We start from the raw sequence: 24,169 nt of genomic DNA on the forward strand, positions 1-24,169 counted from the left end.
CCAAATTCTCTCAGAAATGGGGGCAGAAATATTTCTAATATTCCATGGCAGGATTGGTTGTCCCTGTGAGCTTTGTGAACACACATTAAGATAAGCAACATAAGGCTCCTATACTCTGAACAGAAAAGCCTGGGGGAAGAACCATCCTCATTGCATAGACAGAAAATCAGATACTGGGATTATCAAATAAATTGGGGGTAATCTGAACTGAATCAGTCTGTGACGGATGACCCAGGTTCTGATGGACTTTGGTGTCATGGCTCCGACTGATTGTAGCTGTCATTTAAGATACTAAAAATAGAGCAATATTGCTACTGGATTGCTGCCTTCAAGACCCTGTTCATTGAAGGGCACAGGATGTTACAGACTTCCACTTGTGTAAGGAGATGGAGAGAAATTTACTGTCTTAGAAGAAAAAGAGCTTACAATGGGTTGTCTGCAGGTGGTGTTACCAAGGAAATGCAAAGATTCGATGTGTGTGTGTATCCAAAAAATTTTAACAATGCTGGTAGATTTTTTTTCATCTCTGTGTTCTCTAATTCATATTTCACTTTCACTGTGGGGATTCCAGAAGCAAAGTATTGATTACTTTATTCAACATTTAGCCTGTGATAATTGAATCCAGCCTTCTTAGATATCACTGTTGCATAATCATTATTCAGTTACATTTTCCATTAATTAATTTTAGTCAAATTCTTTCTCTATTAAGAGCTCAGTAATGCAGCTGCAGTGTGCATTAACTGTCTGATGTATGTCATGAGAGACACCCAGATAAAAGGGGCAAAGAGTTCTGGACAAGAAGCAGACAAAGAGAATGGACAGCAAAATACCCAGGGAAAGGGGAGATTGCTCGTGTTAGGCAACACTGTTTTATGGAAGACAACAACAGAAAAAGTATTTGAATATGATAAGCACAGTAATGTATTTATTAATATGTTGTATCAGTAAAACCCCATATGTTTCAAAAAGATGGACAAAGCCTCTCTTGGAGTACTAGATGTCAGACAGTATCATGGTAACTCATTGGACAAGCCCTACCCACAGGCTGCTGAAACATGATTATTATTATTAATTGTAATTGCATCAAAATACAATAATCTAACAGCAGCATAATTATATTTACATGATGGGAACACATTCCTTCATTAAAATACTTCCAGTGCTTGTGAATTTAAGTAAGAACCTAATTTAGCAGGTAAAATTTGTTCATCTGGAAAATCTCAGTACTTATGAGTTTGTCTATGAGCTAGTTTCCAAGTTAAAGGATAGCCAAAGCTGTCTATTTTGTGCTTATATTGTGGTTTAATTTTATTAAAGGGATTATAGGAAGCAATTCAGACTCCGTCTCTTCGGTCTCCTCTTGAAATTGAAACAAGTGAGAACTGCCAAGCACTGGGAAGCCTCTCAGTTGCACACACAGCTATTGTGTCACATCTCTGAAGTAGCACAGGTTAATAAAATAATTTTAATAGCTGTTCCCACGCATTACATGGAGCAAAAGTCCAGTCCTTTTTGCAGTGATAATGTTGAGATTTTTGAATCAACAGAATAATTACCTGTCTAATGACAGCATTCTCAGGTAAGAAGTTCAGAACACTGCCAGAAACAATGAATCAGGAGGAGAAAAAGGCATTACCTGATAGTTTTGATCATGCTGAGCCCCATTTCAACACAGCAGTGTGCATGGTCCTGGCGAGGTTCTGGGAGCCCCGACACGCAGTAGTAACAATCCCCCAGGATCTTTATTCTGAGACAATGATGTTCCTATATACAAATGTATCATAGAGAGAAAATATTTGCATATTTTTTCATAATTTTACAGTGAAAGTAAAAAGTGGCTGAAAAATTACTGTTAAAAAAAAAGAACCCCACCTTGTTTCTGGATGTTTCCTGCTTGTCATTAGTGTAATTGTGATATATATAACTTTTGAAATAAAGTACATTTACATTTGCAGAAATAAAGGCTATAGTGATTTTTCTTTTATGCTAATCAGAGACGTTCTTGCTCATGGGGCGAAAGGTTTTATCAGGACTAGGTGGAACATAGGCCAAGGATTCAGAAATGCCAGCTGAGATAATGAATAACCCAATTTAAGCTATGCTCCTCCAGGGCATGTTTTCCTGTCCACTTTTTACACTGGAAATAAATGAAAAACCTCTTTCCTCCCACTGAAATCCCTTCCCGCCTACAGTTTTCTGCAGTCACACTCAAGTATTCCCATCACTATCAAAACTGATCAAGTATCTGCATGGCAAGGATCTCAGAGAAGCTGTCCTGCATCAAGCTCATGCTGTGGAGAAATAATATTTGGCATCCAGCTAGAGATACCCTTTACCCTAAGAGCAAATAGTGAATTTAATTTCTAAAATACATATTAACAGTATCATTACATACTGAAACATAATATTATTGTGTGATTTGATAATTATTTTAGAAGATCATTTTCTAGTGAGCAGAAATGCCTGAGTTGCTGAAATTTTGCAGTTCCCAGACCAGTATGTGATTCCTAGTTTACCCGTAAATTTGCCCAATGTATTCTGCTGTTGGGCCCTCACAGGAGGCAATCAATGCACAGGAACAAGGAAATGTTTTTATGAAGAAGAGTCATTGAAATATTGCGTGTAATATTAATAAACAATCAGTAAAGGCTGCAGTAACATACCTTTAAAAAGAAAAAATTAAATAAGACCTAGGGGCAAGTGTGAATGCTGCTTCTCCCAGGAATCAAGCATGGGTTCCCTTCAAAGTTTTGCTTAGGAAGAATGAAGGTTTGCAGACAGCCTCAGACAAGCCTTGCACAATCCTGGGGTGACACACGGAATCTACACACTTTTACCCAAAGATTTTTGACAACTCAGCTGAAGCCTTAAGCATGCCAGTAAGGATAAAATCTGCTCTGGGCATGTGGCCAAAGTAAGGTAATTCACCCTAAAATCTTCTTAAACCATCAGTAGGAACTGACTGTGTTTGAAGCTTTGGTTGTCTCCAGCTAAAACCAGTGTTTGCCATGGATAGCAATGCCTTGCTATCCAAGTTTCACACAAAATTCCAGACTGAACTCAGGCTTCAAAAATGTCAAAATTCATATGTAACTCTCCTCTTTCCTCCTTCTTTTCAGCCCCTCTGCAGATCTACACAAGAACACGGGGAATTTTTCATATTGCTTCAAATTGAATTGTACATCCTAAACTCCTCCAAAATAACTTTTATTTTTAAACTGCTCCCCTCAATGGAAGGAACTAGAGATCTGATGTTACCACATTTTCCACCTATTTTTTTAATTATAGAGTGAAACTATGAAACATAAACTTTAATTGACAAGTAGGTAGGACTCAATGGTATAAATCAGTGCATGTCAAACAGTAAGTGGGCTTCCTTAAGCTTCTCTCTGTGTTCCTTGTTTAGATAAAATGTAAAGTGAAGAAAATATAATCCACAGATTCTAGAGTTCTTGGGCTTTTCTAAAGGTCCCATTCAATTGATTCTTACTATAACTGATGTTTGCTTTTATATCTACAAAGTAAAAGGATCGTGTATAATGTCATATCGGTTTGACTGAGGTGGAATAAATCAAAAGGCAGTGCTTTATTCAGAGCTACTACAAATACTTTACAAATAATAACATCATCATAGAATAGAGGGGGGGAAAGGGAAAAACAGTCAATGTTTAGGAAAGACTGGAATAAAAGAAAGAAGAAATATATATCTCAGCTATTATTATATTTTTATTTTTAATTACATTTTTAACTCCAGAATTTATTATACCTATCTGATGATATGGAAAACTCCTATTAAGTGAGAATTTATTTCAGCACAGTTAAAGACCATAGTCCTCAATAGGCTAAGACTTGTTTAATTCTTAATGCCTCACTTAAACTGGCTGAAGTGCTGCTTCCAGTAAATTCAGATGAGACTTTTATCACCTTCCTGCATGTCTGAAATTCAGAATAAAGCAGAGAAACTTCGGAGGGATGTGTTTTTGTAAGAATAAGAATCTTAAGACATGGCAAGATCTGCTAATGAGGGTCTGATATATGCAAATGTAAGTGCATGTGTTTGAAACAGGAAATCCATTCAACTCCTCATGAATGTTTTCTTTTCCTTGTCATGTGATGTCACCTGGCTCATTTTCCAAAGCTCAGGAAGGCATCTAGGGAGTGCCACACCCAGCGGAGGTGACTGCGTCAGGTGTCCCTGTGCCAGGTGGCAGCGGAGCCCAAGGAGAGCCAGGCAAGGCAGCCGGGAAGCCTGGGGACAAATTCAGCTCACAGCTAAAGCTGTTGGCTGGGCTTCAGTTCAGCTCTCTGTACCTAAACTCACCATGTATCTGTAAGACCCTGGGTATGAGAAACACCCACACAGGACTAAAAAATATGACATAAGATTTATGTCCTGTGGAACATTGCAGGGGGCAGGCAAGGTGTCTCTACTGGCACAAGAAACTACAGGGAGCTTTTAAATGACTCCTTGTCTTCCTATTTTTTTCTTGTTAATCAAATTATTACGACTGCTAAATGTGATCTGTGTTACAGCCTGACTACATTGCTTTTCCATTTTTTATTCTTCCCTAATTATTCCCATCATACTCATTTAAAAAGTAAACTATGGGCTTTTTATCACTGGAAATATTTCATCTAGAGGAAGATAATTCAACAGCTCTCAAGAAGGACAGGAGGATAATGGTATCTGCCTGTGGCAGAGGCAAAGTGCCTGATCTCCTGAGATTCCCTCAAATGACTCGGTAGCTTAATCACATCTACAGTTTAGACTCAAAGCTTTGTCGGGCTGGTTGTACAAGAACATTAAAGTTAGATTCATGGATAATGTGGGCAGCCATGCTCTAGTTGTAAATCAGAGACTGAGTTTTGTTAGGGCCTGCCCACTTTTCAGTGGTATAAAATTATATTAGTATCAATCAAGATTTTCCTCACACTGTAAAACTCAAGCCCACTTCCTAAAATCATCTCACTGCAATGGTATCTAAGAGTGGCAAGTTGATATTAAATGAAAATGAATGAAAAGTCTAAATAGATATGAAGAAACTGTAAAATGGGTAAATTATTTAAATAAGAGAAAATTGTCATACAGAAACTTTGATACCGGAAATAGTTTTCACAACAGTGTTAAATTCTTATACCATTCTGAGGCTATTATCATCTCCTCTTTAATTTATTCTATTCCTCTTCCCTTTCTCATATTCTAGAAATTGTCCTTGGGCATGTAAATGACAGCTAATATTATAAAGACATTCATATCAGTATCCATCAGTCTCACACCCCTTCCAATACTCTTTCATTAATAGCATTTATTGAAGGGATCAATTAAAATCTCAGCATGTCACAAACAGGGGCTCTTTTCTCCCCTTGTTTGCAGCTTTTCATTTGCTGCAAGTGGAAGATTAAGGGGCCTGATTCTGCCAAGATCTATTTAAATCAGAATTTTTGCCTGAGGATATTAAACAGACTCAAACACCCAACTATTTTTAATAATAATTCTAGATTAATTCAACTGCAATTGATAAGAAATCCTTTTCCAATTCACCTAAATCCAGAGAAAAAGAAAACATGTGGATTTTTCATAAATAATTACCTTGTATGTGGTGAATGATTTATGTTTGAGCTTATTAAATATACCCCTAGTGACTGGAAAGGAAGCAAAGCAAATTGGCATAAGGTGGAGCTGCAGAAATGAGTTGCTCAAATATCAAGTTACTGAAAGACACAGTCAGAGACTTCATTAATATTTCTTGTTTCCTTGGGCTAAATTTCTGACAAGGGAAAAAAAGTGATTTTGTTTTATAAGCTATGCCACTTTTTCAATTCTGCCAGTGCTGAATTAATCATTTTACCTAGTTTTGAAGGGAACCCCATAGGACAGTGAACCGACCACAGAAAATTTTTGGCAAGTTTTATAATTTCAAGCTCAAAGTTTAGAATACTGGGGATGAAAAATTACTGCAATTGAACTGGAGAACAAAGAGAAGTCATTCACCTAAGTCTTCTTTTAAAAGGCTGCCAGAGTGGGAGGAGGAAGGGACTTGGCCTTTGTGTGCAATAGCTCAGTTCCTGAAACATGTGCTAAAGGCAGAGGAAACCTGGATAAACCTCATTTCTCAGCATGAATGAGAGCTAGGCCAAAGCTCTTAATCAGCAGTCTGTTTTAGGGTGGGCTGGTGAGAGAGCTCAATCCAAATTCCTTCTACTGCAGCTCTGTCACTTTGGAAAAGAGAACTGGGACCTTGAGAGAGCCAGATGGAGAGGAGTTCTCACACCTGGTCACGTAGGCAAAAAAGAGGATCAGATATTATACACAGTTACAAAGATTTTTTTTTTAAATTTTTATATGCATAAGGGGAAAAATATGGCAGTCTTTCATTTGCCTGAACTAGGGAATAACTAAGTATGGCCCTATATTAAACACTTTCTACATATTTTAACATACTGTGTAAGGAATGGGGATTTTTTTTTTCTTTAAAATAACCTATAATGGAATAGTTAGAATTTCTCTGTGCTGCCAGAAAAAAATAAGTTTTAGGTCTCTCATGCTGCAGAAGGAATTGAGGTACATTGGTGAATTAGCTTTATAATTTATAATATCGACAGCTTTGTTCCTTGACATATTGTAGAAGAAAACTGCTGTGACTGTTGTGTCTGGTGAAGCAATTTGCCTTGGCAGCTCACGTTAATTAGAAGACTATGCTTTAAGTGATTTCAGGGACAGAAATCCCCTTGAGAAAGATTCAAGGTGTTTCTTTCTAGCTAAGGCAGGAACAATTCTGCATGGAAATTCTGCCCCTTAGGATTTTCTAGAACTTAATTGCTTCAGGTACATGGGATACTGGTCAACAACGTTAGAACATGAGGCAGGGTGTGCCCAGGTGGCCAAGAAAAAGGTCATAGCCAGGTGAGGGTCAGTCTCTTCTCCCAAGCAATGAGACAGGACAAGAAAAAATGGCCTCCAGTTGCACCAGTGGAGATTTGGATTGGATATTAGGTAAAATGTCTTCATCTAAAGGGTTGCCAAGCATTGGAACAGCCTGCTCAGGAAGGAGGTTGAGTTGTCAGCCCTGAAGATATTTGAAAGACGTGGATGCGCTGCTTAGGGACATGGTTATGGTTTAGTAGTGGCCCTGTAGTGGAAGTGTTAGGTGAATAGCTAATCTTAGAGGTCTTTTCCAACCTTAATTTTCTATGATTCTATTAAGGATGAGTTGGAGAATTCCCAAGAATATACTTGAAAAGCCTAATTTAATTCAAATCACAGTTTAGGCACCAAGTGGGGCTTCTTTTTTGGGGGAGGTTGAATCTGAGTAATTCTTAGTTTATAAATCACTGGAAAATTTGAAACAAATTTTATTTAATCTGACATTTTCATCTGACTTTTTTCATAAAAACATGTATACTATCACTTCTAAAAGTGTTTTTTGGGCTGGGGTTTATATGACTGCTTAGGGCTTTTGATGGGCTCTTTACCATCTGAAAAGCTGTAAATGTAGGGAGAATATGGTAAACAAGGTTGTTTATTCATTAGTATGAGCCAATTAATTATTGACACTGGTTGGGAGGAAAAACATCTCAGAATTAAACACTGTAAAAAGAGCATTCACTCCATCCCTTTACTTGCTACAGCACCCCATACATATACACATGAAAAAATTCACACCTGGCATGTATGTTTAAACAAGACCTTTTAGGAAGTCTCTGGAATCCTGTGGGATACATTTGAAGATAATTTCACCACGGAACAAAGCACTGCCAGTTCAGAGCTGAAATGTGGCCTGGCACAGTAAAGCACTGCAGACGAAGTGTCTTTATCAAGGAACAGAAAAACTCCCAAAACCCTCCAGTCTTCAACAGGTGCAGGTATTTTATTGGGGCTATGGGGTGGTGTGTTCTTGTGGAGCCTGGCAGTCAGGTTAGGTTCCACCCCTGGAAACAGCAGTCACAAGATTGGTAATACACTATTGGAGGAATTTTTGACAGATTGTCTGCAGCACCACAGGAGACAATTTAACCGAGGTTACAGAGAAAGATTGCCTCCTTTGAAAGAAAATAAACAAAACACCCATCAGTCCTTTAATAAGTTCCTTTTCCTCTTTGTTGTATCTGAAACTGAATCTACAAAGAATATAGATGAATTCAGAAATATGATAATTTAAATCATGGTATTGGCTGGCATCTAGCACTGCAGAGAAGGCAGAGGAAAAACAAACATCAAAAATAACTATTACTTCACCAAGGCAGGACTTTTTTTAGGCTTAAGTATCTTGCTGAATGTCATCTCATTTCCCTTCTCTTCTCAAATTTCTGCCTAAGGAAAGTATTAATATTAATTGAGTTTCTGTTTAGGCCTTTCAGTAGATGAAGTATCTATAAGGGAATGTTTCCTTCAGTTCTGTTTTATGCCAACTTATTTTTCTCCTTTTGTAAATGTCACTTTTCTCTTTAATAACCATAAATCTTTTACAAATATCACAGAGTGATTAGAAATGGGAAGTAGCTGTAAAAACATATTATTACATTTTTTTCTTGGAAGAGATATTGAACTGAGCTCTAATTTTTGTTCAGACTATTTTGTGATAATGATACAGATACTATGGATTTCTTTTTTTTTTTGTTATTAATTATATGCATCAATATATGCCATAAAACTTGAAGTAACTTAGAGAAGATTAAAAAGAATCAGACTTCTCATTAGTTCTCTATTGCTTAATAAAACGTAATAAGAGAAAATAGAAACTTAGCTAAATTACATTTTTCAGTATGCTGTGCAAATATCTTCTTTAACATTATATGATATGTATAAGATGTTCAAGCAGATCCAACAATTCCTTATATGAGATTAGAATTTAATACTTTTATTTAGAAGTAAATAGGGATTTATACATTTTCTTTCCTTAAAATCTAAAGAAACTGCCTCAAGTTTTCTGCAACTGACCTCTTTGCTTTGATGGTAATTCTTAGCAAACTCCAAGAGTCTGAGTAACAGTGACTATTTTAAAGGGTTATGATAACTCTAGTTAAGCTGATTAAGAACCAGTTAAGTGATAGATCTGAAATCTATATGTGATTGTGTAATCCTCCTTAGTGGAAGATCCTTCAAGGGTGGCCTTGAAAAGACCACTTCCTGAAAGTCCTGTAAAGGATCTACAGGCAAGTAGAAAACTATTGCTAATGACATTTGCTAAAGGAATAAGACCAAAAAAATAAACAATTACCATGTAGACATAGTGGTCACAATGTGACAGCAAGACCAGAAAACCCAAAAATAATATTTTTCAGTACAATAGTGTTATCACTATATGTTCAGAAACATGGCATTAGGACAGTGATTGAGGAAAGAGAGATTAGGAGGAATTGTGATGATCTGCCTTCTTCACATTCATGGAGGTTAGTCCAGGAACACGTTTTCAGTGCTTTAAAAGGAATTCTCAACAAGAGGAGGTGTTCCAGAACAGTAGTCCCCAAAACTATTTGAAGGAATAAATCTTACAGAGTAAAACCTTATGAGTTTGGTCTGTTTCTTTTATCCAAAGGAAACCTGAGAAGCCCCTGATCAAAGCATCCAGATGCATTCTCAGAGGAAGTCAGTGATTACAAAATGGTTCTTTTGTCTGGGAATGATTGGCCAGAGCAAGAATCAATGGATGTAATTCAAAGTCAGAAAAAATCAAAAGAGAAAAACCCATACTGAATAAACAGTGAGTGTGTTAAGGCACTGGAATACTACCAAGATGGACCAGTATTAAAACAAGATCATCTCTTGGTGCATTCAGATGAAGACCAGGAATTTTTCCAAAAGGCGCACCTTTACTAGGGTGTGAAAGCTTTATGCAATATCAAATCGGTAGGTTGACAGATCCATGTAATTCACAAGTCCTTAAAATTCAGGGTCACTCAGGGTACATTTCCAAAATTTCCAAAAGGAAAAGGCAAAGTTCAATATAAGATTTAGACCCTTTTATTTTATGCAGCTGGTCCCCTCCATAAAAGTCTAGTGCGGAGTCTTGGTTTCCTGTAAAGTGCAGAGGGAGAATTTGTCTCCTTGAAGTGGACAGAAGCACCAAGCCCTTTCTAGGGAAGCAAGAGAGGTTCCTCTGTGTTAGGCATCTCTATTGTCAGAGCATCACACAGGTATCATGACATCCAGGTCACAGAACCCACAAATAAGGAACACAATTAGATGTCTTTCTTTTTACTAAATTTTATTTTTTCATGATGATATGACTTTAAGCTTTGCAGGCAAAATCTGTTCAATTTCTGAAGTGGTTCTTCCCTATGTTTTCCACCTTTCAGAGGATTGTTCTAGACCAGTGGATTAGTCTACTCCATGACGTGTTAAAAAGAGAAGTAAATTCCCAGACTAGGAAAGGAAATGCATGAAGGAGCATGCTTGAATTTAGGTTTTGAAGGTCTTGAATTTAGTGACTGGGACATTCACTTGAGAGGTGATCATCCTGATAATGACATCCTCTTTTGCAGACATAGATGTTCTTTCATCCCAGATCAGAGATTTCTAGATAAGAAATTCTTGCCTATGTAAAACAGACTGATATATTTATTACCGTTTCTTTAAAATAAACTCACCTACATTTTTGGCATATATATTATTGTGTGGCATATTCAATGTTCTTCATTAAGTTTTATGAATTTAGAACTGCAACAGAAAGATTTTTAGAAGGTGTAAGTGGAGATGTGTGACAAGTTGCAGAGAAGGGAAAAATGTCTAGGCATCTAAAGAAGCAAAATTTTCAATTCCCATAGAAGCAAAACAAAACAAAACAAAACAAAACAAAACAAAACAAAACCCAAAAACAAACAAGCAGGAAGTTGACATTAGGGTTAAGTGGCAAGTGAAGGAGGATTCACTGGATTAGACTTTTAAATATAAAAGCATTCCTTATTCCTAACTCCTTTTCTGGATATAGTCATTCTATACAAAATCACTATTGGTTAAATATAGCTTATGGAATGGTTACAAAATATGATTAATGATCATGAATTCTAGCCAAAATTGAAATGTGAAGCAAGGCAATAAAGCATTTTTTAATACATAGTCTTCCTAAAATATTTCTGTGACATACATACATTCTATTTTGTGTAAAAATATATCTTCAGTTAAAGCAGCTTTTTTTGTCAAACCATACAAATGCAGGCATTACTCCTGTGAGCTTTCTAAAAGACAGGGCTGAGGTAATTCTTTCACCTAGCTTCGTTTACAGTGTAGACCAGTACTGACGAGGGGCTTTTGTTTGCAAAGTAGATATTATAGGTTGCATTTACTAATTTGCCACTGCCCAGGCAATGGGTTGTGACATCACTCGGTATAAGAGAAAACATATTGCTATTTGAAATAAAAATAGCTGAAAAGAAATTTCAATAATTATGGAAGACTTGCTTTTCTTGACCTTAATGTGTAAGATGAGAGAAAACCACAAGGATCTTACTGATACTGTGCAATATTGTACAAATACCCCATTACACTAATTCAGAAATAGACAGTGTATAAAAGACAGTGAAGGATGAAAATCTCTACATCAGGCCAAGCCACTTTAGGTTTCCTTTATAGTAAATAGATAGCATGGGCTATGATATTCAGTGCAATTAGCACTTTCCCATAGTATGTACCTACATTTGCCGGGATAAATTATAAAATAAACTCCATGAAATGTACTTCATTGCCTCCACTTAGATGACTTATTAGTCAACTAAAGATAGCCACAATAAATTAAATTTTGACCAAAGAAACATGAAAAAATAAAATATACAAGCCTAGAAAAACTGAGCATGTCCCACTAGTATTTTTGTGCTTCATTTTTTTCTGACCAGTGCTAATTAAGGAGCAACTAATTTTCCTGATGTAATAATTTCCTCTGCTGTGTTTAATTAATTTCATTGTTGAGTTAGACAGAATCCAGTCTGAAAACTATAAACCCTGTTATTAACTAACCATTGCAATGACTGTGAAAACTGATTAGATGACCTTAAATGAATACATCTTTTAACCTTCCTCACTTTGCAGAAGACAAATAAAGATAGGGTCTTAAATAAAAAATTCCAGCAAAAATCCAAAGTATGAAGCTTCCTTAGAAACTGTGGTAGGTGATCTGCTTTCATACCATTTTCTGTCCAGCACTACAGAAACCTAATATTCTGATGACAACTCCTGTTTTCACTTGCTATGAGAACTTATAATTTTTCATATAACTTTGTCAGTAGCTTCCAATCTCAATTGCTGTATAAAATCCCTGTGGGGAGGATCTGGATATATAATGTTCAAATTGATCAGAGGGTATTTCCCAAACCTCTCAAACGTGGAATTGATTTTGTGTTTTTGGAAATAAATTGTGCTGAACTCACATGTGCTAGTCGATCAAATCTGGCAAAGAGTTCATTCAGCATTCGGACCAACTCCTGGGCTGACAGAGTTGTGGAAAGGTTGGTGAATCCTTTAACATCTGCAAAAAGAATGCTAAAAAAAAAAGAAAACATATTAATATTTCCATCTGTTTCCTTTAATTACTGAATGTTTTGTTACCTTCTAGCCTTTTACTAGTGGAAGGGTTATTTTATTATCCTTGAAGTAACGCTACCTCTGTTCTATACTTCTGTACATACTGGAGTACTGAATATAAATATTGAATGAACTAAAAAAAATACTTCTAAGAGTGAGAAAATGTTTTGCCAAAAATAGAAGTCATGCAATTCTAGATTTTCAAATCATACAAGTCTCAAATCCTAAGAGTACAGACAAATCTGTGACAGTCTTGATATATACCAGGCTAAGGCCAGTTTTATTTAGCCTCATTTTATGCATTTGACAGAAGAACCTGAGTTAGAGCTATAGTACTCTCTTTATAAGTTATGAATTTTTAATTGGATAATTCCTTTTTCATTCTACTGGCTTTACAGGGTGCCCAGTGTGATCATACTTTGAATTTAGGTGTATCAACTTGTGTGCCTGAAATTGTGGTAGGATCTCAATTAACAAACTACTTGCACACAGACTTCTAACCTGTGTTTGAACATCCAGTTATTTTTCTTGCCTTTTTAATGATCACTGTGCCTACAATGACCACATGTGAATATAGAGAAACATAAACACACACAAAGGGGATTGAGCAAGATCCCACCCAGAAAAAAAGCATGTAATAATTCAGTGATTATTAGACAAAGAAATAATTAGCTACCTTATAAAGTAGTGATGTTCAAAAAGACACATAGTATTCAGCCACAAACCTTGTTATCACCTGAAGGTCAACTAATAATTTGTGTTATGATCTGAGTACCAGACAGTTTTGTTTCACTTTAGCTGATGACTTGTGGTGAACAAGATCACAATTTGACAGCGTCTGAGAATTACTAATGTAAGCAATAAGAAATACAGTAATGATCAGGTTGACTGATAACATATCTTCAAGTATATGGACTGGTAAAGGTTTGGGTGAGGTTTGAACAAGATGCTTGCAAACTTGGTAAGATTTTTACCAGGGAGAAGTAATAAAATTAAAAGGTAAAGTACCAAGCTACTCGAACAGTAATGAATAGTAATAATAGACTAAATTTACAAAAATAAGATTTTCAAACTACTACTTTCTACACTTTTAATTTTCAAGCCAACAAAAATTTCTAACTGAATGCTACTTTTAAGGATTCATATATTATTGGTTAAGGTAGTGTTCAGTACTGAACATTTAGGAAACAAAATGAGGTGAATGAAACCTTGTTTTGAAAAGGTCTAGTTTCTGGCAGCATTTATAGAAGCCAACCAGTATCTGTATTTTAAAGCACGCAGAATTTTAATTTCAAATTGCTTTCAAGCATAAAATATGTTTTGACTTCTCACCCTGTCTACAGCCCTTTTCCATTAAAGCGGAAGGGCCATCTTCTACATATTTTGATTCTTCTACAGCAACACTTACTCTGAGTATGAAAAAGGTTAATGGAAGACATTTTAATTTAGTGCAACTCAAACTGTTATGAGGGTCCTTGGTACTTTCAATCAGATTTAATAAAATAATATATCTGCTCTACTGCATGGCCACAGAAGCAGCAGATAATCAATTTATTATTCTGCAGAAGTGCAAATTATTTTTATTGAACTTGTCCAGACAAAGTTATATTTTGGTTTCATTGAAAGCCAAAGTACTTGCTTCCCAAGCAAACTATCCACCATCATATCCATGCTTATTTTTCACTTCCTTCAATGATGATTTCAAAGATGGTCACTTAATGATTTACCCTTGTGTTTTGGGAAAAACTTATGGAAAATGCTATTGGCTTAACAAAATATTCTGATTTTCAGGAAATACAATAAAACCAAGATTATGTAATGTCATGGAGTGAAAGTTGATTGTTCTGGTGTAAATGTACAATCAGGACTAATTATCTGGAGTAATTGAACTCATAGGATAATTATCACCCTTCTCATAATTTCAGTAAAGAAAAAAAATAGAGAGAGGAATAAAGATTAAGAAAATAATAATAAGACTGATCAAATGAAAATGGCTATAAAACAGAGGAACCATGTAACTGGTTACCATCTTTGAGAACATCGTACAGGCCTCCATCTCATTTTTTAGTGTGTGGTGTGAACCATCAGGTTGTGGAAGAATATGTGTCCAACAGCTGTGTGGGAGCTCCCCTTCCTGTGCAATCCTGACCACTTAAGTGAACTGAGTGTGAAAAAGTGAAAAAAAAAAAGTGAAAAAAGACACAAATAGTCCAGACTCAGCTATGCTGGTGAGTAGAAGGCGGCGTCAAAATGCTTCTCTGCTCAAATACTAAACAAGGGTACACTAATTTTCTGATTTATGAGTGAATAAAACAACAGAAGGGAAACCCTCAGACAAGAGTAATTTAGCAACATCTGAGACCTTAAACATTACAGAAAGGCTACTTCACCCACCTGACATTCTCATAACGATGAATGTAGATCTTATGGAACTGGTGCTGCAAATGTTCATCTTCTACATTGGTCATATCATTTATCATTTCCAGGACTACAAACCGTGGTAACACAGAGAGCACCAGCCGTTCCTAAATCAAAGAGGAAACCAGTGTCAGTCTGAACTGGTATTTCACAATGCCCAGTTTAAGGATCTGGATAACTGGTTATTTGAGATGTGACACTATTCTCTAAAAATTCTAGCTCAGGCCATTTGTGATGATTCACTTTATCAGCCTGAGTCCAAAGTCCAGGACACTGCTGGTTTAGGTAAAGAAGAATAAAATGAGCTCACATGCAGCCATTCAAACCAGTTCTCTTGACTAGGAAGACTGGAGAACATATTCAACACTTCTAATTAATTTTGCATGTGTTTCAAGAACACTTAGGAAGAGTAAACATCTGAGACATATGTTTATATATCTATATATGCATGCTTATTCATAATGTATATTAGTTTATTATTAGTGTACAAACACAGTGTAATAGTGCATATTAGTGTACATATACTTCTAGTATTAGCGTATAAAGAGATATATACATATCCACACAAGTGCTGTTTCCAGCCCTGCCATAATATAATTAACCCCAGAATCTTCCCAGAATTTCACCAAATATTTGATTTGGAAGGGACCCACAAGGATCTTAAATGACTGGCCAATATGGGATTAAACCGGCAATCATGGTTATTAGCACTGTGCTCTAACCACATCTTAGTACAGCCAGGCAAGCCCTCAAAAAGTAATCAAATTCTTTCATGAAAACCCTAGATCATCCCCTGAGAGATTTTAGACTGTCTTCAGTGGCTCATCAGTTTAACGGGTTTGACAGATTTTTGCAAGTATCCAACCCAAATCTGTTTCTTTGCAAATTAAACCTTTTTATCCTTTCAAATTTGGCATGGATAAATATTGATTGCTGCTTTCTCTGTAATAATCTTTCTGTACTAAAATACTGTTATTCTGTCCTCTTGTTCTCAGTCTCCCTTTTTTTTATTTTCACATTAGAAAGCTTTGTCCAGTGTTGGAATTTATCACTCCCAATCACTCTAAAGCAAAGCTACAATTTTTTACTTTTCTTCTGCTTTACAGGATTGCAAATATTGAAATCTTATTGAACTAAAGAAGAGAATGTTACTAGCATGTATCTCCTCTCCTCTCCTCTCCTCTCCTCTCCTCTCCTCTCCTCTCCTCTCCTCTCCTCTCCTCTCCTCTCCTCTCCTCTCCTCTCCTCTCCTCTCCTCTCCTCTCCTCTCCTCTCCTCTCCTCTCCTCTCCTCTCCTCTCCTCTCCTCTCCTCTCCTCTCCTCTCCTCTCCTCTCCTCTCCTCTCCTCTCCTCTCCTCTCCTCTCCTCTCCTCTCCTCTCCTCTCCTCTCCTCTCCTCTCCTCTCCTCTCCTCTCCTCTCCTCTCCTCTCCTCTCCTCTCCTCTCCTCTCCTCTCCTCTCCTCTCCTCTCCTCTCCTCTCCTCTCCTCTCCTCTCCTCTCCTCTCCTCTCCTCTCCTCTCCTCTCCTCTCCTCTCCTCTCCTCTCCTCTCCTCTCCGATGTTGAATTTGTTTTGAGGCAACTTGATATCAGGAGGATATAAAATAGTCTCATAGTACACAGGCTGTGTGTTGTGTCCTTTCTCAAGGGTGAAAATTTGTTCAGAGGGAACAAGAAAAGCCAAAGAGGAATGATAGATGGAATCAGAGAGACAAGCAAACTAATAATGAAAAGAATGATTTTTTATGCCAGCAGTATTCAGTGGTATGTGGATGAAATGTTGCCATTGATAAAACATCTGAATAAATGAAGGAATTCCTTCCTAGTTTTCATAGGAAGTGATATCACTGCTAACTTACAACTTTCACAGTGTAGACCATGAAGAATTCTCACTCTGAGCAGTCTTAGTCAGCAGTTAGTAAACAATTTTCAGCTCTGATGGAAATATGTTGTGGATAAACACCCCCATTTGTCTAGATGGCAGCACCAGCTGAGGTGAACTGTATGTTTGTTTAAGATGAGAAAACACACGCAGCCAAAAGCTGCACTGGAGCATTGGAGTATTTCACCACTGGAGCACTGGAATGTTGCACCCCCCCTCCAAGAAGGTGCTCCTTCCTGCATAACATGAGAGAACTGAGAATTTCATAATATTTAATTTATCCACATAGTCTACAAACCTTTGCTAAATCAAGACCTGTCTTTGTGAGGAAGAAACAAAAGATTATATGAGTGATAGCTGATACAGAGCAGGCTGTGAACTATAATGCAGTGAGATCATCCTTTATTTTGGGAAATACCAAGCTCAGACTTTCTCTTTCCCCATACAAGGTGGTTCTAATTTTAGCACATCTGATTTGTCTTGGCTTCTTCCACCCTTTCCACCTGGGAATTCTGCTATCCTTCATTCTTCTGATGTGTAAACACTGAATGTGATGCTTGTGATAGCAACAAGCAAACCAGTCCCTTAGGAGGTCCTACATACTCCTGCAAACTCAGGTTTCACAGGAATCTAATCCTCAGGTAGCTTCACTCACAAGCAAAGGGCAAAGGTTTCATGGTTTCTTAAGATGGCATGCTAGCAAAAAGCTGTTGATTGATAGTCTAGAAGCCAGAAATATTTTTTAAATTTTGTGTCCTTAAGCCTTCTATTACAGAAGGCACTTAGATTTCCTTAGTCCTTCACTATTAAGATACATAGCTCAATATGACCAAAAATAAAACCACCTTCTGAACAAATCAGATCAGTATTTCAGGGAGTTGCATGGATAAAGTGTCCAATGACTTCTTGTGAAGAAATATTCAGACTAATACAATTTTTTTTATTGCAAAAAGAAATATGTTATTTCCTATCTTACCCATGAAGGATAACAAATTGAAATACAATTTCTTTTAAACAAAGGGGAGTAAAAAACAAATAGAAAGTAAACAGGAAATCCTGGCTTGATTTGAGCTGTTTATGAAATCTATGATAAGAGAACATTGAAAAAAAAAAGATCAGTTACTTCATACATATATGGCTTAAATAGAGAATGTACTTTTTTTCCAAAAGGAAAATCTTACATTCCTTATTTGCATTCACCTAAGGGGGTATCAAGCAATACCTCTAGAAGGTTTATTTAAAATAAAACATAGTTGGCTTGGCACATGTTCACTAAGCCTAGAAAAATGTGCCTAGGACACTTGATATCTTAACCTTCATGCTACTCATTAAGGTAAGTTAAATTTCTTGCCTGCACATAAGATCTAGCAATGACCCATAAAACTGAAGTTAATTACTTTGCCTCTGTAGCAGCCCTTCTCCATTAATAGTGAAGCGTGTGATGAGCCTTTGTCAGAATCACAATTTAAGGTTCATGAACAGCTCGTGTCACTTCTCTGCATGATGTATGTTGTGCTAAGGAAGAGCACTGCAAGAAAAACAGCATTATAATGTGTATGTGTGTAACTATATACACTTTTTGAGGCACTTCAGTTACCATCAATTCTCTGGTACTGAAACATGTCAAATGTCCCTTGCTTTGCCAAGCTACTCTTATATCACACCACACTGACGAGATGGTGGGGATGCTGAACCAGGCTTCTTCTACAAGGTGAGAACTGAGGTGGGCTCTAGTGTGGATCATTTCCATTCTTTGTTTTCCTACAGCTGATTTTAGTGCTCTCTGGACCAAGATATGTCCTTTTCAGAGGTCCTTCACATCACATTTCTTCAACCCAACAGTCAAGAAAGATTTTCCGTTATTTCAAGAATGAGTGTCAGGTCACTCTTCCCTTGTTATAAAGATCCTTGCCTTATAGCTCCCCTTCAAGCTACCTAAATACTATTGCTCCTATTACACACATTTTGATACAGATTTAGAAGAACAGCACAAATATGTGGAGGTCATGTACAAAAAAGCAGTATCCCAGGGAAAAGAAAAATTTTTTTATTGTGCTCCGTACCTTACTGTCTACATGATCAAAGAGTCCTCACATTTCTAGTCAGTCTCTCTTGGAAGACATTTTCAGAGCTGGAGGGAAGCACATGAGAAAAAACTCCTCTTACAGAGAAAGCACTAATAAAACATGAACTCTAGGGTGAAGGAAACTCCATTACCCGGATCTTTTGAAAGCTTACTAGTTGAGCAGTGGGCTAAGTGGAGACAATTCAAAGCAGCAGTGGTAAATGGTTTAAAAAGGAAGAGAGAAAAGACATAGAAGAAAAGACATGTCTTTGTTCAAAAGAAAAGACACAGAAAAAAGAAAATAGCAACACAGGAATGCTAGAAAAGAACTGGTGAACTGTTCTTCTAATAACCATTCATGACTTGAATCATCTACAGTGTTTAAGATGGAGCAGTCAGAGTTTAGAGTAAATAAATTTTAAAAGTACCTTTAACCTGAAGAATAACTATGGTAAAGACACAAGACCAATAGAAATCACTAAATGTAATAAATTGATGGTAGAATTCAGGTCTGCATTCAGACACCTGAGTTTTGTGACTCCAAGGTAGTTATGGCCAGACTTCCATATAATCCAATGAATCTGGAGAGATACTTAGCCAAGTAAATGACTCCTTCGGTATCACTATGGTCTCTTTGGGTTTTGTTGTCTGTTTTGACTAGATCTCAATCCATGATAGTAGGAGCTCACAGATGTAAAGAGTTTGTAGTCACTTCATTTAGGAGGTGTCAAATATGGAGCTGAGTCCTACCCAATCTACTCCTTAAGGAAAAGTTAGCAACAGTGAAACAAATCCTGCAACTAAATTAACTTCATGAGTCATCCACATCTACTTAAAGTCCCAAGACTGCAATTTAACATTTATACTGCCTCTAAGGCCCATTTATTGTTTTATGCATCTGCAATAGTCATTCTTTATTGGACAGCTTTGCTGTGGTCTGCATGGTCATGCACTGATCCTTTGGGTCACTTGTACTGAAATCAGGGAGTACCAGTGCTTACAACTGCACAAACATAGGTAGGCACATTCGTGGGGAAGTGGGACATGTCTCTGATGAATAAAAATTACCTTTGCAGCAGTTTTTGAGAAGAGTCAATTAAACAGTGCACAAGACCTCAGTCTTGTGAATAAAAACCAGAGACCTACCCGCTTGGGCTAATCAAAGAGACCAAAACTCCAACAAGCACAAAACATTGACAAGCAGTTTGGGATCTAGAGCAGATTGCTAAGAGGAAGATCAAACTCCCTGAGGTTTCTCTGCAGTTCATGTAAGGGAGTCACCCCTGCAGGGTCTGCTATGTGCAAAAGCTCAGTGCACCAGTTCCACTTAGATGGTATAGATTTTTCTTTGTGCCACATAATTTTTATTGGGGATGGCTTTGCCAAGGCATGAAAAGTCCCTCTTGACTGATGGGTCAGTTCAGGTTTTGCTCTTCTTCCTCTACATGCGCCATCAAAAGGGGGAACCTACAGAGAAGTCGTGGGAGTAAGTCTGGGTTTGGAATCATCCTGCTTATGGCTGTTCCCAAGACACTTGTGGAAAATTGTAGTGGGCGTATCCCAGAAGTGTTTAATGATAGATTCTCTGAGAAACTGTTCCACATTTTTCATCTTGAATGTTAAGAATAATTTTTACATCAAGCTTGTCTTTAACAACATTTACAATTAATACCAGAGATTTTTATTGTCTTAAACACTGAACTTAATAGGATGTGAAAAGGGCCATTTAAAGCAGGAGTAATTTTAGTCTTTCTGGAGCACATGAGCTTTTATTACATTTAAGGAAAGTCAATAAAAATTGTATTGTATTGTACTGAAAATCTGATCATGTTCAGAACAGATGTAATTATTGTAGATGCCACTCTAGAAAATGGAAATTAGCACCTCTCATTATGATGAACTGCTATGAAGAGAAATTCCTTTGTGCCTACTACGTGTACAATGGACAGTGTATTTGCAGCTGTTCTTTCTTGTACCTCATCAAGACAATGGGAGTTAATTAAAAAAATAATGAAGTAATTGCAGTACCTAATTCATTCAGACTTGTGGGGTTATGAGGCTGCCTTTTAGCTCTTACTACTTCTGCAATGTTTGATATAAGCAATATCAACTTTTTTTTTTTTTTAATTCTGGCAATTTATATCCCAAATTATCCTGTACTTGGCTGCATGTTCCATTTAGGTATCTGCTGTTTTCAAAGAGAAACAAGGTGAGATCACACAGAAGGTTTTGGAGGCTCCTTTTGTTTAGCTTTTTTCTATGAAAGACATCTATAATCTCAATCAAACTGATAACCCAGTATTTATGAGAGTGAGTGAAAGTGAACCCTTCATGAAAGCGTCTAATGAGACATGTTGCAAAGTTTGTGGAAATGAAAGTAGGAAAATACCTTTTCCACACAATTCTTGTAGGAAGGACATGTTATCCTTGTCTCCTCTATGCTGTTGTTCAAACCATCATAAAACAATATATGTAGCACATGCTGAAGGGAGGAACTGCAAGGTACTGCTGGTCCTTTGTTTTGGCTGGATAGGGAATGGTTTGATGATTCAATTCCTGAAGCCACATTACAAAATCTTGTCAGGGTGTGACGACTAACAGATACTGCCAGGTGTAAAAGGAGGTATCTTTTTTATTACCCAGTTGGCTGTGTAAGGAGATCACAATCTTAATGCCTGCTTACCCTGCGGTTCCTGAGATGTAGAAGGATTATTCCAGGGCTGCCAGTTTTGGTTTTTATGCCTTCCCAGTATAATTTTGGCTTCATAAAGATTTAGCTTACCCTGTAGTTTGCTGGGAATTGGTAGAACAACATTTTGTGGTTTTGAGGGTTTTTTTTATTGCATTATACTTGTTATTGCTGATGCATGTATATTTAATAAAGAAAAATTATTCCTCTTCAAAATATTTACAAAAATACTTATAAAATTATTTTTATAAGTAACACAGTTGATCATGAAGCTAACTGCAGTCATTAATTATACTATGGGACATGTACAACAAACCAACTTGTCATAAGGCCACATAAGCACTACTAATGAGCACCACTTGGATGAGAGTGGGTGTGAACACATCACGAAACAATCTACTAATAGTGATTTGTTTGAGTTGTCTTTTAACAACGTGCAATCGTTAATAATTCCAGATCCTCTGAACCCTTACATATGACTTTTTATCTCCTGAATAAAGACCATGTTAGATTTACATTTCATTGTGAAACCCAACCATGTTAGAAAGATGAGTGGTGAAAAGCGGGAGTTACAAAACAATTTGCATTACTGCCCTGACTTGTAGACATGGAAATTTATCACAGAATCATGCAATGAAGGGCTGTTCAAGATCAGTCAGTTACCACCTCCTGGCCATGGACAGGAGAACCTTCCTCTAGACCAAGTTGCTCCAAGCTCCATCTGACTTCTAGTCAAGGGGCAGGCCCATCTTGCCTGTGCAACATGTTCCTGAGCCCCACCACCCTCACAGTCAAGGTTTTTTTCCTAATAGCAATCTCAACCTACTCTTTCAGTTTGAAACCATTTCCCCTTGTCCTACCACTATATGCCCTTGTCAAAAGTCCTTCTCCATCTCTCTTGGAGCCCTTTTAGGCACTGGGAGGTTCTATAAGGTTTCTCTGTGGGCTTCTTTTCCCTAGATTAAACAATTTCAAATTTCTCCACCTGTCTTAATAGGAGAAGTGCCCAGCTCTCTGATGATCTTCATGACTCTCCTCTAGATTTTCTCCAACAGGTCAATGTCCTACTTGTTGCTGGGGATCTCTGAACTGAGCAAGTGACACTCTCCAGCCCCACAGTAATCCATTAGACTCACCTAATAAGGGAAAGGCATATCTTATAGTGTAAATTTTGTTTGTTCCAAGTATCATGATTTTTTTTTGTTATTCATTCTTTATTAAGCAATAGTGGAGAGGACAAATATTCAGAAGAAAAAGATTTATATAGAAATAAGACCCACATTATGACAAAAAGCTTTGTACTATCTTCTGGTGTATTGGCTTCCATAAATTTCAGTTAGTTTGCAAGGAAGGCTGGAGTCAGGGCTAAATAACAGGAGAAATATAGGCACAGCACTGATTTCATAATGCTATAATCTTAAGCTTTTCCTTGTTTTACTGGGATACAAAATGATCACAAAACAGCTCCTACAATTCAAATTTGTTCTAAAATATCAGAATGGCACCATCTGACTTTAATGCTTATTGCGCTGTACTTCTCTGGAAGAGCTTTGCCTTATCTGCTGTTAAATCTTCATTTAATTCTTCTGTACTGGTTCTTTTTTCTATTGATTTAGATGTCTCTTTTTTTCATTTTGCTCCATTTTTTTTGGGCTGTTTTGAAAATTTCTAGATAATTTCAGGAAAATACACATTTGTCAGGAGTACCCATGTCAGCTAATGACATGAAAAATATCAGAAAGCAGGCTTTTGTGCCTTTTTTTTTTTCATCTTTCTATAACTAAATCACTGCAGACACCAAGATAAGAGCCACAAGGTGGTATTTTCTGGTCAAAACAAGGGATACAGCTTGTCAGAGAAATACAAGACTCCAGTACTAAACAGAACAAGCAGGATAAAGCTTCCTTTCAGTGGATGGGAGAAATAGTCACCTCCTGAAAATCAAACCCCTTTGAATGGTTTGTAGATGGGCAGTTGAATCCTGTTGATATTGTTGCCTTTTTCCTAACCTGGAAATGAAACTTGAGATAATTTTAGTAAGGAGGTAATATAAAAAGGGGATTTTTAATGAAGGCCTTCAGAGCAAGTTATGGAAAGATGTTCATAAAAGCCCTCTCTTACAGGGATGAGTAGACATTTATTGGTTTTAGGAAATGAGCATAATTGATAAAAAGCACCAATTAGGAGGACAAGGGGTGATGCAGTTCCCCCCCCCGCCCAGGTCAAACCCCTTCTCTGGAGCCCCTCCTTCAGCACTAGCTGTACTTTGTCCATGAGAATGCATCTTGAAGAGTTGTTCTAGTTCTTGGCTCCCAGGAAGAACCAAGATAGCATGAAACCTTCTATCACCTGGGGCTTAGAGATCTGGAATTTGTTTTTCTGCTCAGGGAAAGGCCATGGAAAAGTAGTGGGAAAACTAACTACGGTACAATAGGTGACAGAGTTACAAATATATGTGTGACGAATACGGAGAACATATAAAAGAAAAAAAAGGCAGAACCCAAACTGCATCAATATGAAAGACCATTAGCCTATTTATAGATGTTAATTCAAATATTCTATCTTACCTTAAATTATCTAAGTAATGGCATCAGTAACTTGAC

The 24,169-nt window shown here is 37.0% G+C and overlaps 1 protein-coding gene across 2 annotated transcripts in view; it reads right to left on the bottom strand.

The window, feature by feature from the left end:
* ADCY8 (adenylate cyclase 8) overlaps positions 1 to 24,169 on the bottom strand; it is a 117,239-nt gene that overhangs the window by 52,901 nt on the left and 40,169 nt on the right. For both annotated transcript variants that reach the window (XM_021542361.4, XM_021542360.4), the window contains exons 3-5: positions 14,909 to 15,039; positions 12,361 to 12,472; positions 1,637 to 1,764 (exon numbers count right to left, since the gene is read on the bottom strand). In XM_021542361.4, coding sequence (XP_021398036.1) covers positions 1,637 to 1,764; positions 12,361 to 12,472; positions 14,909 to 15,039 — 371 coding nt within the window. The remainder of the gene's footprint in view (positions 1 to 1,636; positions 1,765 to 12,360; positions 12,473 to 14,908; positions 15,040 to 24,169) is intronic.

Source organism: Lonchura striata, chromosome 2, assembly GCF_050655825.1.
Source record: "Lonchura striata isolate lonStrDom1 chromosome 2, ASM5065582v1, whole genome shotgun sequence".
NCBI lineage: Eukaryota > Metazoa > Chordata > Aves > Passeriformes > Estrildidae > Lonchura > Lonchura striata.